The sequence below is a fragment of the Topomyia yanbarensis genome, chromosome 3, assembly GCF_030247195.1.
Source record: "Topomyia yanbarensis strain Yona2022 chromosome 3, ASM3024719v1, whole genome shotgun sequence".
NCBI classification, from domain to species: Eukaryota; Metazoa; Arthropoda; class Insecta; order Diptera; family Culicidae; genus Topomyia; species Topomyia yanbarensis.
Genome location: NC_080672.1, coordinates 391,452,072 through 391,476,463, shown reverse-complemented (window position 1 = coordinate 391,476,463; position 24,392 = coordinate 391,452,072). Strand labels below are relative to the sequence as shown.

The 24,392-nt window shown below is 37.5% G+C and overlaps 2 protein-coding genes across 4 annotated transcripts; one reads left to right on the top strand and one right to left on the bottom strand.

The window, feature by feature from the left end:
• Positions 1 to 49: 49 nt before the first annotated feature.
• On the top strand, positions 50 to 1,976 carry LOC131692624 (NADPH:adrenodoxin oxidoreductase, mitochondrial). Its single transcript, XM_058979780.1, has 6 exons — positions 50 to 430; positions 489 to 645; positions 704 to 919; positions 982 to 1,153; positions 1,212 to 1,544; positions 1,604 to 1,976. Exons 1-6 carry the CDS (start codon positions 222 to 224, stop codon positions 1,960 to 1,962), a joined length of 1,446 nt encoding a protein of 481 aa, XP_058835763.1. The 5' UTR covers positions 50 to 221; the 3' UTR covers positions 1,963 to 1,976.
• A 103-nt stretch (positions 1,977 to 2,079) lies between these two features.
• Positions 2,080 to 22,736, bottom strand: LOC131692605 (UPF0605 protein GA14893-like). 3 transcript variants are annotated; one of them, XM_058979760.1, is made up of 7 exons: positions 22,715 to 22,736; positions 21,133 to 21,402; positions 14,279 to 14,417; positions 13,918 to 14,211; positions 11,113 to 11,284; positions 2,323 to 2,563; positions 2,080 to 2,204 (listed from the first exon to the last, which is right to left on the bottom strand). In XM_058979760.1, exons 2-7 carry the CDS (start codon positions 21,192 to 21,194, stop codon positions 2,135 to 2,137), a joined length of 978 nt encoding a protein of 325 aa, XP_058835743.1. In that variant the 5' UTR covers positions 21,195 to 21,402; positions 22,715 to 22,736; the 3' UTR covers positions 2,080 to 2,134. The 3 variants fall into 3 exon arrangements, with proteins under 3 accessions (XP_058835743.1, XP_058835744.1, XP_058835742.1); XM_058979761.1 differs by lacking the exons at positions 21,133 to 21,402; positions 22,715 to 22,736 and adding an exon at positions 22,209 to 22,313; XM_058979759.1 differs by lacking the exon at positions 22,715 to 22,736 and having other exon boundaries at positions 21,133 to 21,438.
• Between the last annotated feature and the right edge of the window lie 1,656 nt (positions 22,737 to 24,392).

Genomic DNA, 24,392 nt, shown 5'->3' with positions numbered 1-24,392 from the left:
CGCCTATACCTAACCACCCACCCGCTCCAAAACAAAACAGTTCGCGCAACATGACAGATGAGTCGAAAGCTACACGATAGCATAAAAAATGTAAATAAAATGCGACACGTACAAACATTTCACTGAAAAGAGTGTTATATTCAAACAGCGCAGGTAAAGTTTTAAATGTTAATTCAAAACTATATACTACCTCTCGGCGAAGCTAGAAAACAAGTGGAATCATGCAGCATACCACACAAGTGCTCAAACTTCTTAAAACAGGATCTAGGCTACAGCGAGTTGCCAGCTCATCTGCCACGGTACAGAAGCGTATCTGTATCATTGGAGCAGGACCTGCTGGTTTTTACGCCGCACAGTACATCCTTAAGCATTTGGATGATTCTCAGATCGATATCGTAGATAAACTACCGGTACCCTTTGGACTTGTTAGGTTGGTGTCTATTCTAAATCTCTTATGCTTAAATATCATAAGTAGACCACATTTTTAGGTTTGGTGTAGCACCCGACCACCCTGAGGTTAAGAATGTCATCAATACTTTCACGAAGACTGCCGAAAATTCGCGAGTACGGTTCATTGGAAATTTATCACTTGGAACCGATTTTACCGTTGAAGAATTGCGGGCAAAATATCATGCTGTTTTGCTGGTAAGTAGATATTAAAGTATAGACTAGTACGATGATACTTATATTCCCGATTTTTCAGACATACGGAGCAGAGAAAGACAGAAAGTTAAATATACCGAACGAAACATTACGAAATGTGATATCAGCGCGAGAATTCGTGGCCTGGTACAATGGTCTTCCTGGCTTCGAGAATTTTAGTCCAGATTTAAGTGGTAATACACTCACTATATTAGGGCAGGGTAATGTCGCTATGGATGTAGCTCGAATTGTCCTATCTTCAGTAGACGAACTTAAAGTACGGCATATCATTATTTGAAATTACCGAGTGCTCTAGTTTCATCATGCCTTTTTCCACAGAAAACGGATATAACTGAGTATGCATTGGAAGCGCTTTCACGAAGTAAAATAAAAAAAGTTCTGCTTGTGGGACGACGTGGTCCGTTGCAGGCAGCCTTCACAATTAAAGAGTTGAGAGAGATGCTCAAACTACCCAACTGTTGCACTACTTGGAGGATGAATGATTTTCGAAGTAAGGCAACGTTCATAAAGGGAACAGATCTGATCATTGTTTTATCAAATCATTGCAGATGTAGCGGAAGCATTACCCGAACTTCAACGACCGAAGAAGCGTATAACGGAACTCATGTTAAAAAGCTTGTCAGAACAGTCAACTTCTCCAAGCTCAGTTGGTAGTTTCCTTCCAATATTCTACCGATCTCCAGTGAAAGTCATTGGCAGTGATCGTGTCCATTCGGTAGAATACACTATCAACAATTTAGTCGATAACAGAGCTGTTCCCACGGGTCAAAAAGAATCAATTGAAACGGATCTTGTTTGCCGCAGTATCGGGTATATATCTACGAATGTTGATAAGGACCTTAATTTTGATGATCACAAGGGATGCATTTCTAATGTGGCAGGTAACATGTATTGATCAATTAATTGTCTAGCTATCTGTGTATATAGCGCTCATCTTCAGGTCGTGTTCTCAAAAAATCACTCACCGGCAGCGACCAGACTATCGATGATATTGAGGACAAGTTCGAAAAGGGATTGTACACATCGGGATGGTTGGCAACCGGTCCCACCGGTGTTATCTTGTCAACTATGAATAACTCGTTCGGCGTAGCTGACCTGATCTGTAAGGATTTCCATAACAATGTGGTTCGAGTGACGGAAGCAAAACCCGGCTTGGAACTAGCGGGGCGTCAAGTGGTTAGTTGGAATGGATGGAAAGCAATTGACAAGGAAGAACGCCGGAGGGGAGCGGATAGGGGTAAACCAAGGGAAAAGGTCGTTCGTTTGGACGAAATGCTACGGATAGCAGAAGGAAAGTAATCTCTGTAGCAGTAGATAGTTTTCTAATTTCTGTTATGTGGCTAATAGAAACAAAAGCGCAATAATTCACAATCGAATAATAACAAACCTATTTATTTCGAATAAATATTTTTTTGGTTACTGCAATAATTATCTACCCAAAAGTTTATTGATCTAATAATAACTGTAAAAATTATTCTTCATAACATTTTTTCAGGCACTTTTTAGCATCTCTACTGTCGTTACCAAAAGTTTTCCCGTACCTGCAATAGCAATAATTAGTTGGGAGTTTTTGACATATTTTGCATTTTGCTTATGATGCGAAAATTTGAAAATTTAACCATCAGAAAAAACTACAATATATCGTCACAGCAAACTCACCTGAAAAGTGATCCCGGTACGTGACCCATGTAGCTGGGTACCAACCCTATATTTTTCATATAGATTTGATTAATTGATGCACTAGGTTGGCATGTCCCCATTCCGGCTGGCGCTATCGGTACCCATTCTGTGCTTCTCTGATGCGCATAACTGTTGGTGAATTCACAAAATGCTTTCTTTGTCAATGTTGCATTCGGCTCTCCGAAACGTGGCCACAGGAACGGTTTGTGGCCAGTGTAACCTGCAAGAAGAAAATCCGGCGTATGAAACCGCTGCTTCCTTTTCTATAACAGCAAAATGGGAAACACACGTGTGGCATAGGACATTTCACAGTATGTATGTTAACAGAGAAATAAACTATTCTAATCGACAAGTAACAGTGAAATGATACTATAGTATCGATCAAACAAATCTTTTGACCCAGAAACGAAACAAATTTTAATAAAATATTTCCATGTATGCGAGAATTTTGAAATGGATTAGTATATTTTTCATACACGTGCTTCCGCACTTAAAATCTGATGTTAACAGCATGTCGCAAAATTTTGCTCAACCTTGTTTAAATTTTTTTCCTGAATATCTGTGTAAACTTTTGAATCCAAATACGTTACAACACGACATCGCACTCAATTTTGCATGTGTGAATAGTGATTGTATCCAAGTTTGTACGAAAGGTTTCTATCGCGATAGCTGAAAGTCTACTGGCCGATCGTAGCGCCAGCTAGCGGAAAGTTTGTAATAACTTATCGCAATTATCAATGGTGAATCTATTTAATATAGTAACATTACCCCCTAATTGACTCACAGCTAAATAATTTTGTCACACGAAAATATGCTCACACCGCATCTACCATAGTTTGGTTGTTGCGATTGCTAACAAAAACAACATTTAACGCCCTCTCTAGGCTTGTGCATAAGATGTTCGGTTTGTTTATGTGCTGCCCCCCATGCAGTTTAACGTGAGAATATTTATTTTGCTGCTTTCAAAATGTCTATCTACAGACGAAACGGGCAATACCGATGTTTCAAAAAAAACCTGTTTTGATCCACCTAGTGGTGCAATTGTGCCTTTCTCATTTGTCCAAACTACGATTCCAGGGCTGGTCATGTTCAATACAATGATGGAAATGTATATTACATATTCAGTAAGATTTGCACACACATACAATGGATCGAAAGCCAAGATCTTGAGATACTATGTGTCGACACTGAAACATCGCTTGAAACCAGCGGCGGATCAAAGGGGAAGATTCGAGGGGTCCGGACCCTGCCGAAAATTTTCAACTTGTTAAGAAATTTTTAACTAGTTTTAACTTTAAAGTAGCAACTCCTCATTGCATACCCCTACCTAAGCCTTTATAGGCCGGGATTAAGTTGACGATTTTTAGAATGATTGCATAACCTTTCTATATGAGAAAGGCAAAAATATGCCAAAGTCCAAAAAAGTCAATATTCGTCAAAAAATTTTTTTTCGAGATTTCATCAAATCTCATCGTTTCATGTATTTTAAAGTCATTTGGCATCAAAAATACAAATTCGATTTTCAAATTTTCCCTTACTCCCCCTTTGAGAATTTTTAATGTCAGTTTATATTGAAATTTACTGTGTGGTCGCGCTCTTCAACCCGTTACTCCGGAATCAGAAGTCCAATCAATAAAAAATTCAATAGCAGCCGATGGGAAGGTTGTACCTTTCATTTGAGACATTTGTGCAAATCGGACCAGCCATCTCTGAGAAAGAGGTGACATTTTTTCCCCATACATACATACATACAAACACAGACATTTTCCGATCTCGATGAACTGAGTCGAATGGCATATGATACACGGCCCTCCGGGCCGGGATTAGGTGGGCGATGTTTAGAGTGATTGCATAATTTTTCTATATGAGAAAGGCAAAAACATTTTGCTCTCTGTGTCGAAACGATCATCTTTTCATGGCGTTATTTTTGTACAGTGTGCGCCATCTTGACGTATCCTATTAGGCAATCCATGAGACGTTTCTGATCAGCTGATTATTTCTTGTTTACCTCTTCTGACGTTACTCCGAGGGGTGTGACGTCCGACAATATCGTCGATTCGATCCAACATCAAACGAATCGGACTAACGAAAGATGTTTGTCGGGCGAGTTTTTCTGTTCGCAGGAGTAGACTTGTTGACAGAACCCACCGCTGAATTGTCAAACAAACGTCTAATAGATTGTCTAATTACAACATTGAGCAACTCCGCCATTTTCCAGCCAATTTTGACAGATAGAAACAATTCTGAAACGTCATTTAGTGCCATTTTAGCTATGAGTCGATTTACACTAAAAGCACAGACTAACAAACATAAATGTGGCCACAGTCCCAACTACAAATATATTTAAAATGGCCGTTAAAGCGGGCAAAGCATTGTTTTCGAGTGTTATGTCTGTTAGCCTGTGCTAAATGATCGCGCTGAAATCGTAGCGCTTTACATTGAAAAGTATCGTTCAATAGCGAAAGCTGTGCGTGCTTATTGTAAAAATTATGGTAGGCATCCGTAATTTTGTGAAGAATTTCTTTGAGTACGGGTCTGTAGCGACTCCTCAGATTCATATTCGATAGCGCCTGCAACGTTCCAATGAATTTGTTGTAGCGGTACAATCAATTTCTTGCAGAGCAAATTCCCAAGACGCGTTGTCTCAAAAACTTGTGATTTGAAATGGCCTCCTCGTTTTTAGGATTTAACGGCACCGGACTTTTAGCTGTGGGATTATTTGAAAAGTAAAGTTTATTCTAGCTAACCTAAGAACCTCATACGAGCTGAAATTGCTGCGATTAAGCCCGAAATGCTGTCCAATGTCATGCAAAATGCCCGCAAAAGAGCTGCTTTTTGTGTTTCAAATTCAAATAGACCGCCGTACACAATTTCATGAATACTATCCATGTTCAAATCGTACTTCGCTTCGACTCTTCAATAGAGGCATTGAATCTTTGGTAAAAAGACTTCACATCTCATGTTTACCAAATATGACGTGAACTGTCAAAGACTTTCGTTCGATTGAAAAATATTTTCCTCGATTTGAACGCTTTTAACAAGTGTCGTACTCGATTAGAGCGAAACAAAAAAAATAAATGTTGAATAGTTATTCGGAGATGAAAAATGCAGAGAGTTTTATGTGGTTTTTGTTTGAGGCGAAACTGAGTCAGTTCCTAACCCCAACTGCTGTCAAAATGTATGAACTGACAGCGGTTGGGGTTAGAACCTGACTCAGTTTCGGGTTCAAGCGAAATCGCCATTAGTCTTTCTTTTTAGACCAGGTGCAAAATAAGGGTTGAACCCGAAAGTATTGCCTCCTCGCTTTATTTGACTGAATTGGCAGATGATAACCGTATGCGTGATAATGATCATTAAGCAAAGCAAAAATTTTAAAAATTCTAAAACACTTTGTTTTTGGTTTAAGTATTTAAGTGGGATAAAGTTTCAATTTATGCAATTACGTTCTCAGCACGATTCCGGAAAGCAAGATAGATTTTAATAATTTAAGCCCGATCCATATCTCTGCAGATACGGGTCAATGTTCCCGTGTATGGTGTCTCTAGAGCACCATAATGTTAAACAGCTATACTGCCGCTATACGCATAACTGTCCCATGTGCTATGGGATTCCCCATACATATGGGACAATTATGCGTAGAGCGGCAGTATAACTTTTGGTTTTCACAAGATTTGTTTACAAAAACGAGTAAATTTGATACCCGGGCTTTCGCATTTCATTTGAGCGCTCAGAATTGTTAGTATTATCAGTACAACTGAAGTTATTGCAATTGAATTGATTGAATTCTGTTAAAGCAGTGCTGCCAAGGACAGTCTCATGTAAACGTGAAAAATGCAGTTTTGATATAACTTAGTTGTCTTGCAATATTATTGAAACCCGATAAAGCCTATCAATTCTTCGATTATCTTTTCTTTGCAATTGTAAATATTCTTGGAGCATTGTTGTGATCATTGGAATATAAAAATTGCGCAAATTGTAGCATTGCAAATTAAGCACGTATCTGGCTCGTGTATTATAACCCAAACACTTATAAGTCACCAATTCCTTTATACCCCACCTCTAGGGGCAGATAACTTGTGATGCATTTTTTAAAATCAGCTAAATTAAATGCATTTCTTTCCATTACAATTGGTCACTGCACAGTGACGTCATGCATTAAATGTGACAGGGTGTGGTCCTGTTGATTACATTTTGAACTTAGAGATTATTCGTATTCTCAAAATGAAGCATTTAAAATATATTGGGAATCATGTTTTTAGAAGAATTAATGCTTCCTAGAACGCCTTACAATTAAATTGTGCTATTCCCTACTATGGGAATATGTATATGAAAGATCTAATAAGTGAACTAATTATTTGTTTACCAATTAATTCTAGTGTTCTCTGAATCGATAAGTAGTTTTGCGGTAAAATTTCTTGGGAATTAATTATTAGCACTAAGCTTATTTTAATGGAAATCAAATTTCTTAAGTCCAAACTGTAAACAAAAGGACCAGCACTTGTCAAATTTGTGAGGTTAAGGCATTTCATACAATGGTGAATAGAAATTCGTAATGCATTTTGCGTTGCGTGCAATGTATTTTGCGTTGCGTGTAAGACGTCAAAACCCTACAAAAACAGCCCTACATTCAACAAAACATCGAACAAAGTGGATCAGCGTAGGACGATTATTAAGTAATCTTTTCTGCGAGGGAGTGCAAAGTTGATGCAAAAATGGAAATTAAATGCATTTTTTCTAAGTTGGTGCAAATTTGTTATACATTCCTAGAGTGATCTGCCCCTAGCCCCACCTTGTATGACACGTTTAGTTTCGTGTTTTACATTTCTTACAAAAGAAATGTACAGGATTCGCTCAAACTTTGACAACTTTTTCCGAGGCCCGGAGGGCCGAGTCTCATATACCAATCGACTCAGCTCGACAAATTGAGACAATGCCTGTATGTGTGTGTGTATGTGTGTATGTATGTATGTACAAAATGTCATGTAATTATCTCAGCAATGGCTGAACCGATCTTAATGAAATTAGTTTCAAATGAAAGGCCTAACGTTGCCATTTGACACTATTATTTTTGATTTTCGATATGTTGTTTACTTTCTGAGATATGGGCGATTTTGTCAAAACACAGCAGGTTTTTTGCAAATAACTTTCGAACAATACAATATTGTCCCACAAACTGCACAAAAATAGGAAGCTTGTAAAAATACCTTTCTAACAAGCTATAGATTGTCTAAATCCGTGCACGAGCGGTGAAGATATTAAACATTTTGTATTTTTAGTCCTCGCTTACCAATTTCTACTAATTAAAAATAAGATTGTTTCATACAGAGCATTGCTTTACTGGTGTTTTAGGGGCAAAACTAAACCGATTTTGAATATCGGGGTATGAAAACACATCTACGTGATTCAAGGAATTCGATGTTCAGAAGATTTTGTGAATTACCTTTATAATAAATGAACTATTTCTCAAAAATCAATATATAAGTTCACTTCAAAGACAAAATAATGTGTTGATAAAGAAACAGTGAGTTCTAGTATTTATTCCTTGGATTAAGCATTGCGTTCAATCATGAGGTAGATGTTGGATGGTAAATCAATACACAGATCAACAAGTAATTCACCTAGTAGTGAGATAAAAGATTTCTAATATAATTATACTTGTGGCGTCACCGAAAGCAACTGTATGTTTGAAGCCCAAAAATCTAGCGAAAATTTAGCTCTTTTGCATGATTTAGGTTATACTGGTTATGACGCAAAAATTACTACTTACATTATTTATGATAAGAATGTAAGAATCAATATATCATAATAATATACCTATAAAAATAATGTCACTGCATTAACCATCATTTGCCATTCCTCACACGCCCCCCCCCCCCCATCTCTCTCTCTCTCTCTCTCTCTCTCTCTCTCTCTCTCTCTCTCTCTCTCTCTCTTTCTCTCTCCGTTTCTCTTCTATCGCATCTATCTAGCTATTTCTGTATGCATTTCTAAGTTGTGTGATAAGATCTTCTGCCAATCTGAAATATTTATTAATTGTAATTGCGAAGGGTTGAGAAAACAAAACTATTTTTTGTCTGCTGCTACATCAACTCAACTTTAATTCAATTGTATTCAAAGCCTGTATCTACACTATAATTAAGGAAATGCATGGCTATATCAGAAAAATATTTGGCTTAACTGGGTAATATGAAAGTTTGACGATGGAAATTTTCAAAAGAGACATTCCACGTGCGATATTTAAACTATTCGTATCTCTATTGAATTTTGAATGAAATATATGCTCAAAGACTGAAAGCTGAAACCAGCAGGATTGGACTTGCCATCAACGTTTCGAAGACAAAATACATGAAAGGAAGAGGTTCTAGAGACGACAATGTGAACCTCCCACCCGAGTTCAGATTGACGGTCGACGAATTCATGTATTTGGGTTCACTGGCAACCGACGACAATGATAACAGCAGAGAAATTCAGAGACGGATCTTAGTGGGAAATCGTGCCTACTTTGAACTCTAGAGGACACTCCGGTCGAACAAAATTCGCCGCCGCACGAAGTTGATTATCTTCAAGACGCTGATTAGATCGGTGGTCCTCTACGGCCACGAGACCTGGACTATGCTCGTGGAGGACCAACGCGCCCTTGGAGTTTTCGAACGAAAGGTGTTGCGTACCATCTATGGTGGCGTGCAGATGGAAGACGGAACGTTGCGCAGGCGAATGAACCATGAGTTGTATCAGCTGCACATTCGTTGTATTGGTACGAACTTTCATGAAAAATAACGGATCAAAGACCAAAAATATCCACAAATTAGATCCAGGAAAAGAAGTCTCCCAAAGTACCCACTCTCGATGGGGGATGCAACTACAATGTGTCTTCTAACTTATCATCGTCCATATTTGGATATACTGAGTAGTTTGAACCATTTCTTTTTTCTTTTTCTGTATAGGACTCATTTATCCATATTTCCTGCACGAGAATTCCGAACGAAACAATACAAACACGGCTTTTATGCAATCGACATAGCCTAGACATTTCACACTATTTACTTCAAATAAAAACTTTGAAATATATACCTGTCTCATTCACGAATCACATTCTACCTCTGTCGTCTCTGTTCAAGGGGCTTGAAAGCACATGTGACCTTGTCTCACTTTACTATATTCAATTGCGCGTTAAAATACTGGACCAGTAAACTATGTTCTGCACATAAATCTTTTTTCGGGAATATGTGACCAAAAAGTAAACTTCGAATTCGTCAAGTAAAGAAGCATGAAAACAAAAAGAATAAAACCAAAAAAAGATGGAAGCCCTAGAAAGACCATTGCATATTTATTAGCCTTTTCTCAGAAGTTGGGATTTTCAAAAACATTTCAAAACTTTCTGATGCAATGGTTTTCAAATTCGTACAATCCGGTTTATTCATTTTCTTTATTCAAAAATGTTTTTGGCTTCAAATATATGACCATTTCATTTTAATTAATTATTTCATTCCGCATTTATTCGTTTTGTTCATCTGCGTTCATTTTACTTATTTTATTCGTTTCATTCTTTGGAATCACTCTGATCAGTTTATTCTTTTTGTGCATTTTACTCATATCATTCATTGTTTTCATTGTATGCATTTTATTATTTTTTTCCAGTTTATTCATTTTGTTCAGTTTCTCCATTTTAATAATTTGACTACTTTTTCAGTTTTAATCATTTCATCCAAATAATTTATTTGATTCAATTTATATCTTTATATTAATTTATAACACTGTTGTTCAATTTTTTATTTTAATCAATGCATTTAATTCTGCTCATTTTCTTCTTTTTATTCATTTTATCACTTCAGCTCATTTTGTTTATTTGATTCGTTTGTTTTATTTATGCATTTCATTTATTTTTTACTTTATTCATTTTGTTCATCCATTCTTTTTATTCATTTGATCAATTTCATTAATTTGATTCATTGTATTCACTGGATGAATTAAATCAATTTGATTCATTTAATTCATTTGATCCATTTAATTAATTTGATTCATGTGATTCATGTGATCCATGTGATTCATGTGATTCATGTGATTCATTTGATTCATATGATTCATTTGATTTATTTGATTGATTTGATTCATTTGATTGATTTGATTCATTTCATTCATTTGATTCATTTGATTCATTTGATTCATTTGATTCATTTGATTCATTTGATTCGTTTGATTCATTTGATTTATCTGATTCATTTTATTCATATCTTTAATTTTATGCATTTCATGTTCAGTCATTCGTTTTATTTCATTCAATTTGTTAGTATGAGTCAATTTATTCTATTAATCTTATAGCTATTTCTAAATATAATCTTAATTTTTATGTAATAACCTAATCTAATTTGATTCGTGTATATTATAATTTTGATTTCCATTAATTTTTCTACTCATTTTATGAATTTAAAAACCTATTGTTTCATTTTTTGCTTTACTTTTTTATTTCGGTCGTTTTGTTAATTTCTATAATTTATTCAGTTTATTCGAGATTTTATTCGTGCAAGACTAGAAACTGTTTTCATCACACCTCTAGTTGGGTGGCCACTTCTCGTGAGTTCTGCAAACTAATCCAATAGTGAAATGTGTAAGAAATGTCTCAGCTCACTGCTAGGTGGATTAAATCGTTTTTTTTCCTTCAAATTCCTTCAACACATGTCCCCATGCTCTATATGCCACAAACAGTAACAGGTTGTCATATACCCTCCACCACAAATGAATTACTTAATTTATGAGACGTCCTTTACTCACCTAGTATGGTATACTTCTCCTTGCTATTATTCTCCATGAAATGGGGTGGAGTATGCTGGCTGTATGGCAACTCGGGTAGTGGTGGAAGATTTTCAACTGGAACCTCTTTGCAAACACTTAATGCATCCGGTCGAGTGGCTTCAAGTGGGAAACGATAATCGTTTTTAAGGAACTGTAACAGACGGTATATGTAAATTTAGACTAGTAAAAAGGCACATTTTTACGCTAACCAACTGTCATCAATATCGTTATCATTCGCGCTGTCTTCAGAGTAGTGGCTCTATTTTGAAAATTTTAACGAAAAATTATTCCTAATAGACAACGAGACCGTCAAAATGAAGTGTACATAGTGCGAAACTGTCGACGAGGGATTATAAAATACTCGTTAAAATGTAGTGTTTTGCTCACGATTTTTTAAATTCGTCTGTCTAGAATTTCCTCTCAAAGTTGACAGCATGCTTATTGGCCCTTTTCCAAAAAAAGCGGCAGATATTACAAAATCATTCGAAGATTTTTTTCAATAGGTCCAATCTACAAAACAGAACCTCTCTTTGTTTACTTTCTCTTCCATGAATTACTCGGTCACCTTTCTGATTTCCCTTCAACTGTTTGCGCAATAAACTAAGAAAAAAACCCTTGTCTTTCAAAACATACTGATAAATGTTTAAAAAGTTTTATTGTCTTTCAGTAATAATTGAAAGAGAAGGCGTAAAAAGAGGGCTCTCATTTCTAGATTGTCTTCATTTGTATTTGTAGTACAGCAACTGTTCGATAACTGTGCTAAGACGGTAGCCCAGTTGGCGAATGCCGCTTCCCCATAAGAACGGTTGATTTCAAAATCGGTCAATGAAGGACGTTCGTTGAACCAACGATGGACGACGTCCAAATAACAGTCCAACAGACGTCCATCGTTGGACACGTGTTGAACGATTTTGAAATTTTTTTGGGCTTCTTAGTGGTTCCCTAACTGGGCTGATCTGTGAAATGCTAAAAATCACCGAGAGCAATTTCGATGCTTCAGATATTTTTGTTGTAGTTAGGAAGTCGATTAACTAATATTAAACAATATCGACAAATACCGTTCAATGTTTGCTCAGTGAAGGTTTGACTTTTTTATGTTTTTAACGACATTCAATTAGCAAGGGACTGGAAGTCGTGATTCGCTGGTCGGACATTTTTTAACTGGACCGCGGTTTAGTTGGACCTCCGCTAATTGGACCATTGTCCAACTAAAAGGCATCTGAATGTCAAAATCTTATGTCAAATTTACTTTGACAATCAATCTGACAATTATTAGAGATGTGAATAGATGCAATTACACCACTAACGTCTCCTTTGGAGAGTTTTTGACATCTGTCAGTCGGTCCAACTAACAAATCAAATTCGATAGTTGGACAGAGGTGTGGGCCAACCAGCGAATCACGACTGTACACGCAGAATTTTATTTATGCATTGATAGCATACTTTTCTATCTGCCTCTCGTTTCTTCTGCTGTAAATTTTATGCATTGGACATATTCGGTCTATCCACTCATTAAATGCTTATTAGAAGTTTATGCATGAAAATGCATAAAAATCACAGCAGATGAAAAGAGACGGGAATAGAAAGTATGCTAACTATGCATATTTTTGTTTCTCAGTGTATATTTTTCAATATTAAGAGCCATAGTACTCAAGGGATAGCAAGGGGTTGAAGGAAGAGTTTTAGAAAAACGTGGAAAGGGTCATATGAGCAAGCTTAGAGTTTACCGGCGACTTAACCCTTTGTATGCTACCGCAGGAGTCAGGATCTTTTGGCATAAGAAAATGCAAATCACGTTTGACGTTCAACTGGTGACTTTTTAACTGTGCTGCAGCCCAATTACCGAACGCCCAGTTACCGAATAATTGCTGTACTAAGCCTCCTATTTTACCTTAAACGAAACGACAATATTTAAGGCAGAAACTTATAAGTATAAGTTTGTCTAATTAAACCAAATTTATCTATTCTGTAATCTAAATATGATTTCTAGATTTTGCAGAAAGATTTGAGTTCGCCATAACCAACAAATGGTACACTCAACCTGTACACAACTTTGCTTATTGTACGGCTGATTTTTTACATAACATGTGTTCTTATTTATCCCTTTGTTATACAGATACACACTTAATTTAAATTACTGGGTACAGTAAAATTTTACTGGGTTTTTGAACAGCAAACCGTTCGGTAATCAATTCAGTAAAACAATTCGGTTACCGAACTCTCCGCAATCCGTTCTATCCAAACGTCAAAAAATACTGGTCAGTCAGTAGTTTCCTCTGAAAATGGCGATTTGACAGATGATTTGCTGTACCTGTTTTGTAAGTTTTTGACGAGGTTCGGTAATGTTGGTACAATTTTGCCGAACAATCAGTCAGTTTTTTGCTGGATAATGTTTATGTACCGAAAAAAACAGAAGAGCTGATAAATTCAGTGATAAATATTGCGGGTTTCAGCAAATTATTCGAAAAATTACTGAAAATCGTTAAAAAATGAAAACTTTACCGCAATTTTTTAAAAAATTTGCTGACAGCTCCGTAAAAATATCACTTTACTGTGGTAGTCGTCAAAAGAAATTACCGAACAACTTTTGGCTGGCTTAGTGTGTAGGTACACGATATTATGACAGATCGTCTAAGCGCGGTGTTTCATGGAGGGCGGCCGTTCCTTTCAATTGGGAAAGGATGCGTGAAATTTTGGGCTAATTCGGTAATAGATGTTTGCAATTCGGGTAAGATATTATCTATATCAATATTCCACAGAAATACTACGAGACACATTCCATACCTGCATTCTATCACCAAAACTGAACTCCGAAATAGAAGAAATCGGTTGGGCTGTCCGATGTCTCAGTTTCTTCATCTGAGCGCGCGTTCGTTGACAATCCCGCTCGAATTCGTCCAAACCTTCGCTGGTAACCACTGCGTAGCGTCGCCCGAATTTGCTTTGCGTCCGTGGAATGTATCCCTCGTAACCGGGCATCAGTGACTTCTGGTAAATCACGTCGCGATTGTCCATGTCTTCATGTCGCGGGATAATGGTTCCAGTGGCATCAATTTCTTTCAGTGTTGGACGATGAACCTAGAATAACGTAAAAAATACCATTGTAATATTACTTGTTCGTCGAAATAGAGAAAGTGGCAGAAACCTGGTACTCGTCCGTAGAGCGGTCAGAAAGTATCAGCTTTTCCGAGTGAGCTACCGACGGATCCAGTAACAATTTGTGGGACAGTGATGAGTATGTATTTCCAATTCGGTACATCAATTGGGGACAGTATCCGGTGTAACTGCAATGAAATGAATTTGTTGTTACAATGCATATGATCAAAACCCAAAAATAATCATTGATAAGAATTTCACGCAATGTTTAGAAGGTAACGAAAGAAATTCTCCTTTTCTTCATTTAAAAATTCTGCACAAACTACAAAGGAAAATCAACGAATAAGTGCAGATTGTGCCTAGATTTTCTTGAGTATTGAATGGCTCCAATGAGGAACTTCACAACAGTGTGCTGCGACAATTCTAAACAGAGCTAGTGATACGATTACACAGAACAGACGTCCTTCTCAAACGCATGAGTTGCGTAAAAAATGTTTAAAGGTAGGTCGGTTACTCGCTACCAGTTGCTCTATACTGAATTTGACTGAGCTAACAACGAATCAAATAAAGATTTCAAAATGACCAACACAGTATTATCTTTAGTTTGTCTTGTACTGCTATGGCAGGGCTAGTTTTTGGTTCAAAGGTTTACGCAAGAATTTATCAAGAATAGAACTAGAACATACGACGTTTGGTTTATGAGACTATGTATTACCGTATCAACTGAGCCACCAGACGATGGTATTGCAAAAATTTCAAGTATGCACATAATCCGACTCACGACACAATAAGTGTGGCAATTATGTAAATAACAACATGGACGCTGAAATCGAGTACAAGTTTCATTCGTAATTTAGTACCAATGTAAGGAAGAAAAAGAGCCGTGTGCGAAATTTCCGTTACATACGTAGTATCACACTGAAAATCATGCATGACTGCAAACCCAAAAACCACATGGCATTGGGAAACCATACATGCGGTAATCTGTGATAGTTTTATTGCTTTCAGACAGCAATAACTACATACATTTTCATCCATAAGGACGACATACTATTTCGGTACGGTATGTAAACCAAAGTTGCACGAATTGCGTGACTGTTTCTGAAGCAAGTCTCATTACCATCAGATTCGGAGGCTCGTCAGTCATCATGTAAGTGCTCCATTTTATAACAAAATAAACATTGAAATTGGACTTATTTTACTACACTAGTGCCATGGACCTATGCGTTTAGTACCTCACGACATCGCATCGTAAAATATGTTGCATGTCTTCGGAGGACAGGAAATAGACAGAGAAGTGTTAACTGTTGAGCACCATCAGCACAACAATTTACAGACTGGAAGTTGGCAGAAACAGCTTTACGTCTATTTCCGTATATGGGAATTTCGCGGGATACGAAGCTATATGCTGTGCTCAAATAGGCAAAAGTTAGTATGTACTTTCGTTGGCTGCGAAAAACCAGTAAAAATGTTCCACGATTATGTACCTATCATGGCTAACTTTTACTGCAGTGCTCCAAGTTAAGAATAGCTGCATTCAATGACCTTCGATTTTCTGTCAATAGCTCTCACTGGCAAGAATTGATTTGGCCTCGTTTAGATTCAAACAATATGTTAAATTCGACGGTTGAGTGAAATAGAGCATATAGTATGGCAGGTTACAGTCGTTAAGTTAGAGCTCGAAGAAACTTGAACACTTTGGATGCATATTAGGGTCTCCCAAAAGGACATCATGTCAAAACAGTCATTGGGCTCGCTTCTTTAATGGAAGGTTATGGTATTAGAATCACGTTCTTCTTCTTCTTGAGTTTGCTAAAGCGCTACCTGGTGACGACTTGTAATTTTTTTTGAAGTGCTTTTGAACTGTCTTAGTTTTTTCTAGCATTTTTTTATTTTTCGGGAGATCCGAATGAAGAAGTTTGGTGAGTGAGTTTGACCATTTTTGGATTATAAGAGAGGGATGAGAAACTGGCCGACCGCAACATATGACCATCCTGATTCGAACGAAACTTTGCAATTGTGTTCGGTTCATGAATCTCCATGATTTTCTCTGCCATTTGCAATATTTTGATACAAGAGCCATTTTTCAAAAGGGCGCAAACGTTTCTACGTGCATTCATTTCATATATTTTTTGTTCGATTACTGTATTTTATGCAGCAAAATTATCTGAGAACGAGTTACAGGTAATGTATACTTTTGTACGAGAAAAATACACACTAAAAAATGTTATCATTTTTCTCAAAAATAAAAATGCTTAGTAAAAATGAAAATTGCAAAAAAAAACATTTTTTTTAAATTTTTTATATTTTGTCAATAAAACCCAAAGAAAAAAGAAACATGTAATTGCATGATGGAGAACTTATCGGTAAAAAAGTTACTCTGACAATAACTTTTAATTCGAAGTGTCATTTTAAATCAAAATGCATTTAACAAAAATCTTCCAAAATGCGATAGATGTCGAGATAGTTGGAATTTCGCTCAAACAAAAATAAGTAATTCGTGTAATCATGTCCTTTATAAACGTGATTCCCGTCAGAGAGAATAAAGAGAGAGACGAATAGTGTGAAGCCAAAAATACCTTATTGAGCAGACAAAAGAGATTATAACTACTAGAAGGAGCAAAGCGCTACTGTCTCCATGTATTGACGGAGTGAAACATGGGGTCTCGCTCTAGCATATTGTATCCCATTACTTTGACATGTGTGTACCCGGGGTAATATGTATCAAACTAATGGTCCTAGCATATGTAAGATCAAGATGATAAATTATTAGTGTTAACCCTCAAAAAGGCAAGCGGGTCTCAGAGGCCCGGCACGTTACAATTTTTTAGTAACAAAAAAATGTGTATGTAGTATAAGCTTGGGCATGGAAATTTTGATAAGTAGCTTTGAAATCTATAACAAAAATAAAGAATTGTGAAATTTTCATTTATGGAGTGATGTGCATCTATGTTTGAATTTTTTACATGCACAAAAAGGCAAGCCAGGCCTGGTAGGCCCGGTGTGCATGCAATATTTACTAGGTATACCACGGGTTTTATACATTAATATTTATCTGAAGAAAAAAAACATTTTGATGAGTTCATCTTCATATTAGCAGGTATTTTTTCATGTTTTTAATGATTTTATCTTTTTACCTTTTCTTATAAGAAAAAAATCTTGAAAGTTTGAGCGAATTCTATACATTTCTTTCATAAGAAATGTAAAAATAGCATACGATAATGACGTGTGTCATATTTTTTTGGGTAAATACTTTTATTTCACCCATTGTGGTCTACTTGACAATTATTTGGATATAACATAACCTAACTCTGTCGTTATTGTCTATTTTTGTTGTCTATTTTTTGTGTTACAGTTGTCGTAATTATTAAAATTGTAGGATCTAGAAGCAACAAAAAATTGAAATGGCTATAAGACGATATGCCCATCTTTTCAATCATCTCAAAGAATCTGAAATAATGGAAGAAATTCCAGCAAATTCAACAGCAGACGACTCCGAAACTGATTTGCAAAGCGAGGAAGAAGATGTGAATGATATTGCTTCCGACAATGAATCTGATGCAGACTCGGAAGAAAAATCTGAATATTTACTCCGGTTATGCATCAGAAGAAATTAATTGCAACTCAGAAACATTTATTGGTCGTGTTCAAACGAAATGGAGCTCAGAACCAATCGACAGTCGACGTGATCTTCCGAGTACTCACCTTTTGGAAAAAAAATTGACCTTTTTACATCCTTCACCTTATACGCTGAAATCGGGATTTGCTGCGTCTTCGTACTCATCATCCTTTAATTCCGGAACCGGAAGTCGGACCAAATATAAATTCAACAGCAGCCAATGGGTATGCTGTACCTTTCATTTGAAACCAAGTTTGTAAAAATCGGTAAAGAATTCGTTGAGAAATAGGTATGACATTATCTTAGGAACTTGGTAAGTTCCCCCGGGGCATCAAGAACCGTCATAGCTGGCCAATGTGGTCGAAGTGCCTTCGGTGGGTCATTAATGACCTAGACATGCAAAGCCAAGTAATGTTGCACATATTTTAATATATATTGCATCATTTGGACATCATGGTGGAATCAGTTTCTATGGAAATTTGCTGTGTGATTGTACTCTTCAACCCGTAACTCCAGAACCGAAAGTCAGATCAATAAAAAATAAATAGCGACCGATGGGAAAGCTGTACCTTTCATTTGAGACTAAATTTGTACAAATCGTTCCAGCCACCTCTGAGAAAAATTGGTGAGATTGTTTGCCACATACATACATCCATACATACATACACACATACATACATTTTGCGATCTCGACGAACTGAGTCGAATGGTGTAAGAGATTTGGCCCTGCGGGTCTCGGTTAAAAAGTCGAAAATTCGACCGATTGCATAACCTTTCTATATGAGAACGGCAAAAAGGAGCTTGAATTTAGACGGGCCTGAGAGGCGCGGCTTGCCCTTTAATGTTAGGATTTTAGCTTGCCTTCACAAGGGTTAATAGCGACATGCGACCTCTAGTCTCTTTTGAGCAGACCAATCGTGCAATGCAAATAAACATTACTCATGCTTGAGTTAGAGGAGATAAGTATTGTACATCCATCAAAAAAGAAATTAAAATTTAAAATTAAATGTTAAATCGTGATTGTAAGGTGCATTCTAGAGTACATGTATTAAAAAAAAGCGTTAAGAATTATTTCATCGCTTTGTTTCGCAATGCACACCATTTGCTAAACAAATCCAACGATAACCATACGGTTTGTTTTCAAAATAGAATAGGAGTCATTTAAAGTGTAGCCTTTGGAAGCGGTTGCCAAAATGCGAGTGTTGAAATCATTATAAAGGGAGTGTTGCCGTTTTGACTGATTTTTACTCTTCGTCTCTCTTCCTATTCTCTCTGATTCCCGTTACCCCATCATCAAATGTCAACAATCTAATGTACATTAGGGATCATCCATAAATGACGTAGCATTATATGGGGGAGGGGGAGTTTTGTATTTTGTGATGATGTGGTATGACAGGAGGTTATGTGCATGCTACGTAGCTTTTTTAAAGGGAAAAACTAACATCGCTTTTTATTTTTTTTAATTTTACGGGGATAAGAGGGGGGGGGAGAGTTACCGTCAAGCTACGTAATTACCAGTGGGGATACTTAAAGGTCTGTGACGAAATGCTACGATGGGGTAGGGGGGTGGGGGTGTTAAAAATCGCTCAAAAAATGCTGCGTCATTTATGGACACTTTATTTACAGATTAGCGAAGTGTCAAAAATTGTAGCCAAACGGACTGTCTAAAAGTGTAGCCAAACGAGCATGATGGTTTTGAGAGGGGAAGTAAAAGAGGAAGCCCATGCGAAGCTTATATGAGCTTCAGTGACGCCAGTTTACATTCATGGTTTGCTAAGTTTACTATTTTTCTCTACGCAAGTCTGTGATAAAAAGTGTCTGTAATGTTCATCGTTTTAAAAACGTAAAGCAATTTTTTTCCAGTGTACTTGGATCATGGAGAAGGTTTCAATGAAAAAGTTTCCCTAACAACAACTTTTGACATATTTGTTCATACTATTTGCAGTTAAAAGGACAGCTCAGATATCAGTTTGAAAGACACTGAATTGATGGAATGCTTAATTAGTGTGATAGAAATGGTACTCTCATGGCCTGGCCAGTCGAACTAACCAGTCTATGAGAAGCATTTATTAGAAGAATGTTATTGCAGTGCGGTTTGAATCCAATTTTTATTAAAAATTACATGAAAAATTGGATGAGTTATGGTTCACACTAACAGACATAACACTCAAAAACAAAGCTTCGTCCGCTATTACGGTCATGTTAAAAGCATATGGGGGATATATCACTAATGAAAAATAGTTCCCAAGCTTGAGGGGTAACGCACCAGCAAATGAGTGTTTGGGACTGTAAATGTGTTCAGGAAAATAAGGCAATCCACCACGACGTTTGTTTGACAATTCAGCGAGGGGTTTTGTCAACAAGCTTGCTCCTGCGAACAGAAAAAAACCATCCGACGACCATACTTCGGTAACCCGATTCGTTTGATGTTGAATCGAATCGGCGATTTTGTTGGACGGCGCACCCGCTCGAGTTACGTCAGAAGAAATAATCAGCTGATCAGAAATATCTCATGGATGCCGGATCGATATTTTTTGAGGGAATTCCCTCATAGTGTTATGTCTGTTAGTCTGTGGTTATAGCCCCTCACCCAAAGTCACTTTTCTCCAAGGCAAACCGCGTTGACAAAATAATCAGTCCCATAAAGATAGGAAATCTTATAGAAAACGGGACAGATATGCGATCATGGGCAGTAATCCCCTTTAAAGATTTATTCATGTATGGAACCAGCGCGCTGTGAACGGCTGAAATCTGGTACTTCGATCTAGATAAAATTCCACACACATATTTTCGTTAGTGTGTCCTTTTAAAATATGCAATCTTTTTTTCGATTTTTTGAGCCCCAACTTCATATATCTGCCTATAAACGCAATAAATTCCAAGTTCAATGAGATACCCTATCTTCATGGGATTGATTGACGATTATAGGCAGTACAGTAACCTCTTAAATGAAACAACGCGATCCGGAAATTCCGGAGGGTAATGTCTGAGTTGGAATTTCTACATTACATTTTTTCGATTTGATGAATTTCTATTGTTGAACTGTGGAATTAATTATACTCTCGAAAAAGTTTTACGTTGAAAAGATATTTTTTTCACCAAAACATGACTAACAGCAAAGGAAACTCTAACTACACCGGTGTGGTAAATCAAATTTGGGTTTGATATGTTCTGTCTGTCTTTTTATGCTGCACCGGTGGAGCACCTTGTAGTAAAACCAAAAGCGCTACAAATTATGTGCATAGCAAAGCAATCTAATAAGATGAACTATTTATTTTATTTACCCTGGAATATAGTGAGGCTCCGGTGTACTGACGTGTCCCACATTGAGAGCAGGCATTTTCATAGTCGTTAAAGGAATCACAGTATTCAACCCAATAAATTTGAATCACTTTCACGGGACAGTTGATCCGAACAACAACAAAAAAGGTTCACCACACAATAAAAATTTAGCACAACTGTGTCAATTTGAAAAATCATGAACACTAAACATCAACGCCAAACTAGAAGTAACCGCCGACTACGATTCCAAACAATTCGTTCGCCCGGCAATGCTGTTGCAAATTTCGTGCAAAATGATCAAACTTCACCCCACAGCTTGGTGCCGAATTGCACTTTATTTTCGTACTTATGCTCACGATTGCCCACCATCTAACATCAGAGAGGCGGAAGTTCAGCCAGACGTCCTTGGAATGCCTCCATGATAACCCTCGATACCAATAGACTTATAAAAAACCACTTCTAAACTGGCAAACCCTTCGAACGGAATTGATCGAATTTAACCTTTCGCTGCCATTTTTTGCAACCTTCGAAATCTCACTGTTGACACGAACGGGGTGCCAGGCTCGGTATCGGTACTGCAATGTATGATACAAGTGTTGACACGACGTCAAAAGGATTCGGTTAGCTCGTCATGCAAAAACTGGCGACTTCAACTCCATAAGCATATACCTAAGCATCAGTTTGGTGCACACAAATCAAATCTGAATGTAGCTAGCCTTATCCGTTAAACAGGGCGGGTAATCGTCAGCACGCCAGCAACAAATCGTCGAACAAGTTCATGGTGCCGTTTTTACGAGTGATGTACCACCTCACCCGCACCACCCATTCAATGATACAAACGGCGCAAATTTTAGCCGCACGAATGTACAACAATGTACAGTACAACGAACATTCTATCGTCAATAAGAAGGAAAAACGTGGCCAAAATGGATCCCCGTATAGTGTGAAGGATGATAAGCGGAATAATCTAACCTTTGAAAGGTTGGATCTCAATAGTTCAGTGAGAGATGGGGAAAAATCTGCATTTAAGCAAAACTTATGTGCAAGATGCAAAAAATGTGAAGGATTATCCACTTACAAAGTCCAAAAGGCATCGAAACGCAATGAACTCCAGAATATAGTACGGAAACCACGTGCTCGGAAGCTCCACTCTCATCTGTTGACGTAACCGCCTTTACTCGTCATGGATGACGAGACTTGAGTGAAAGCAGATTCCCGGTAAATACCTGGGCTACTTTTCGTTACCGCTGGTGACGACGTCCCTGAGGAAGTTAGAAAGCAGAAAAAGTCTAAGTTTGCCAATAAATACATGTTTCGGCAGGCAATCTGCTCGTGTGGAAAGTGAAGCACCCCGTTCATGACAACCGGAACGGTTGTCAAGTGTATTTAAAAGAATGCTTCCAAAAGAGTCCAATTCGCACGTTGACCCTACAATTTTCTGGTCCGATTTAGCTTGGTGCCATAACTCGAAAGATGTTCTAGAGTGGTACAAGGCTAAGGAGGATAATTTCGTGCCAAAGGTCTCCCGAACACATTCCCAGAAAATTTAAAAGTGATCTGTTGAATGGATGAATTTTGACAAACCTTTTCTCTTAATGCAATTTGATTCCGTACATCATGATCGTCGATCTGCTGCTAACGTTGGACAGAAATGCAGTGGCTTCGTCCGACTGGCCAGGACTGTAACGGCCTAGTTGTCTTACTTTTCGTTGGCTTCTCCAGTAGCGGGCCTTATCTACTAGCTATGAAGATGAGCTTCGTTCCTTTGCTAGAACCTCCCTAGCGATGTGGTTCGTCATCAACATCGCTAGGGAGGTTCTAGCAAAGGAACGGATTGTCTAGCTCCCTGTAAGGAATCCCGGAAGCCACCATAGTGTTCTTCTTAGCCGAAGCCGTTATCCTATTTGTTCCCTCTTCTTGACTGTTTGTTGTAGAGGAGAGTACGGCTAGTACGGGCCATACTCTACAGCGAGAGGGGAGGGTGTCGTGGAAGTGAGAACTCCTTGGTGATGAGCTTCGTCCGGCGGTGATCCAGCACCACAAACTCGATAAGCGCCCGAACCATGGGTCGGCACTTATTGACGTCAGATTAACGTCACACACGCGCACTATTGCTGTTGTAACGAATAACTGTCCCAAAACGGCGTATCGGGGACTGTGAATGAAAGCAAACAAAGAGTACTGGAACAAACGTTGGGGGTTATTCTGACGGTCACTTTCGGTGAGGTGACACAAATCTCACGTGACTAAGGTGATCGGAAATTTTCAAGTCATCTCACTTAAAGTGAGAGATATCACCAAGGTGACAATTTTTGTCACATTAGGTGACTAAGGGAATATGGAAAGTGACTAATGGGGGTGACTTTTGGAATAAGAAAAAACGATGCAACTGAGGTGAGGCGGTTGATAATTTGAATTTTGATTGTCGATTTTATTTTTTACATTTTAGCAACTCTGTAAATCTGTTGGAAATTTGTAATGAAGTATGAGTTTCTATAATTTTATTAACCATTGAAATTAATTTAACCAGTTTTTTGTGACTCTGGTATATGAAATATTTTTGAGATTGGAGCGACTAATGGACCTATCTGCTGCACAGCGATTTTTTAATTAATATTTGCATCAGAGGGAATGTGTTAAAGGTTTAGATTTATCAGCGACCACAAAAGCACTGATGAAATAAAAGATGACAACAGCATAGCTGTTGGTTTTTTAGAAGTTATAGTTGTCAAACAAAAAGTCATTTTGTGTGTGACAAATTTGTTTTTGAATATCATTTTGGGATGTGGAGGATAGTACAAACAAGAGGAAATAGGGAAAGTGACAGTTTCAGGATACACTTGAAACAGTTCGTTACAATTAAATGGTTGTTAATAAGCTTTGTTTGCACTGCTGTTCGTCTGTGGATAGTATTTACCAGCTAAAAATGAAACTTCTGATTTCAATTTTCACAATGTGATTGGATAAGACCAAATAAACATAGAAGCTTTTAACATATATTTTATTTAAGCCATCAATAGCTGATCGGGAATGCGCCTCTACTTGGTATTGAAAGTCAATTGTAGAGATGTTTTGATGGGATCTAAAAGCATGTTCCATTACGGCTTTGTTTGCACTGCTGTTCGTCTGTGGATAGTATTTACCAGCTAAAAATGAAACTTCTGATTTCAATTTTCACAATGTGATTGGATAAGACCAAATAAACATAGAAGCTTTTAACATATATTTTATTTAAGCCATCAATAGCTGATCGGGAATGCGC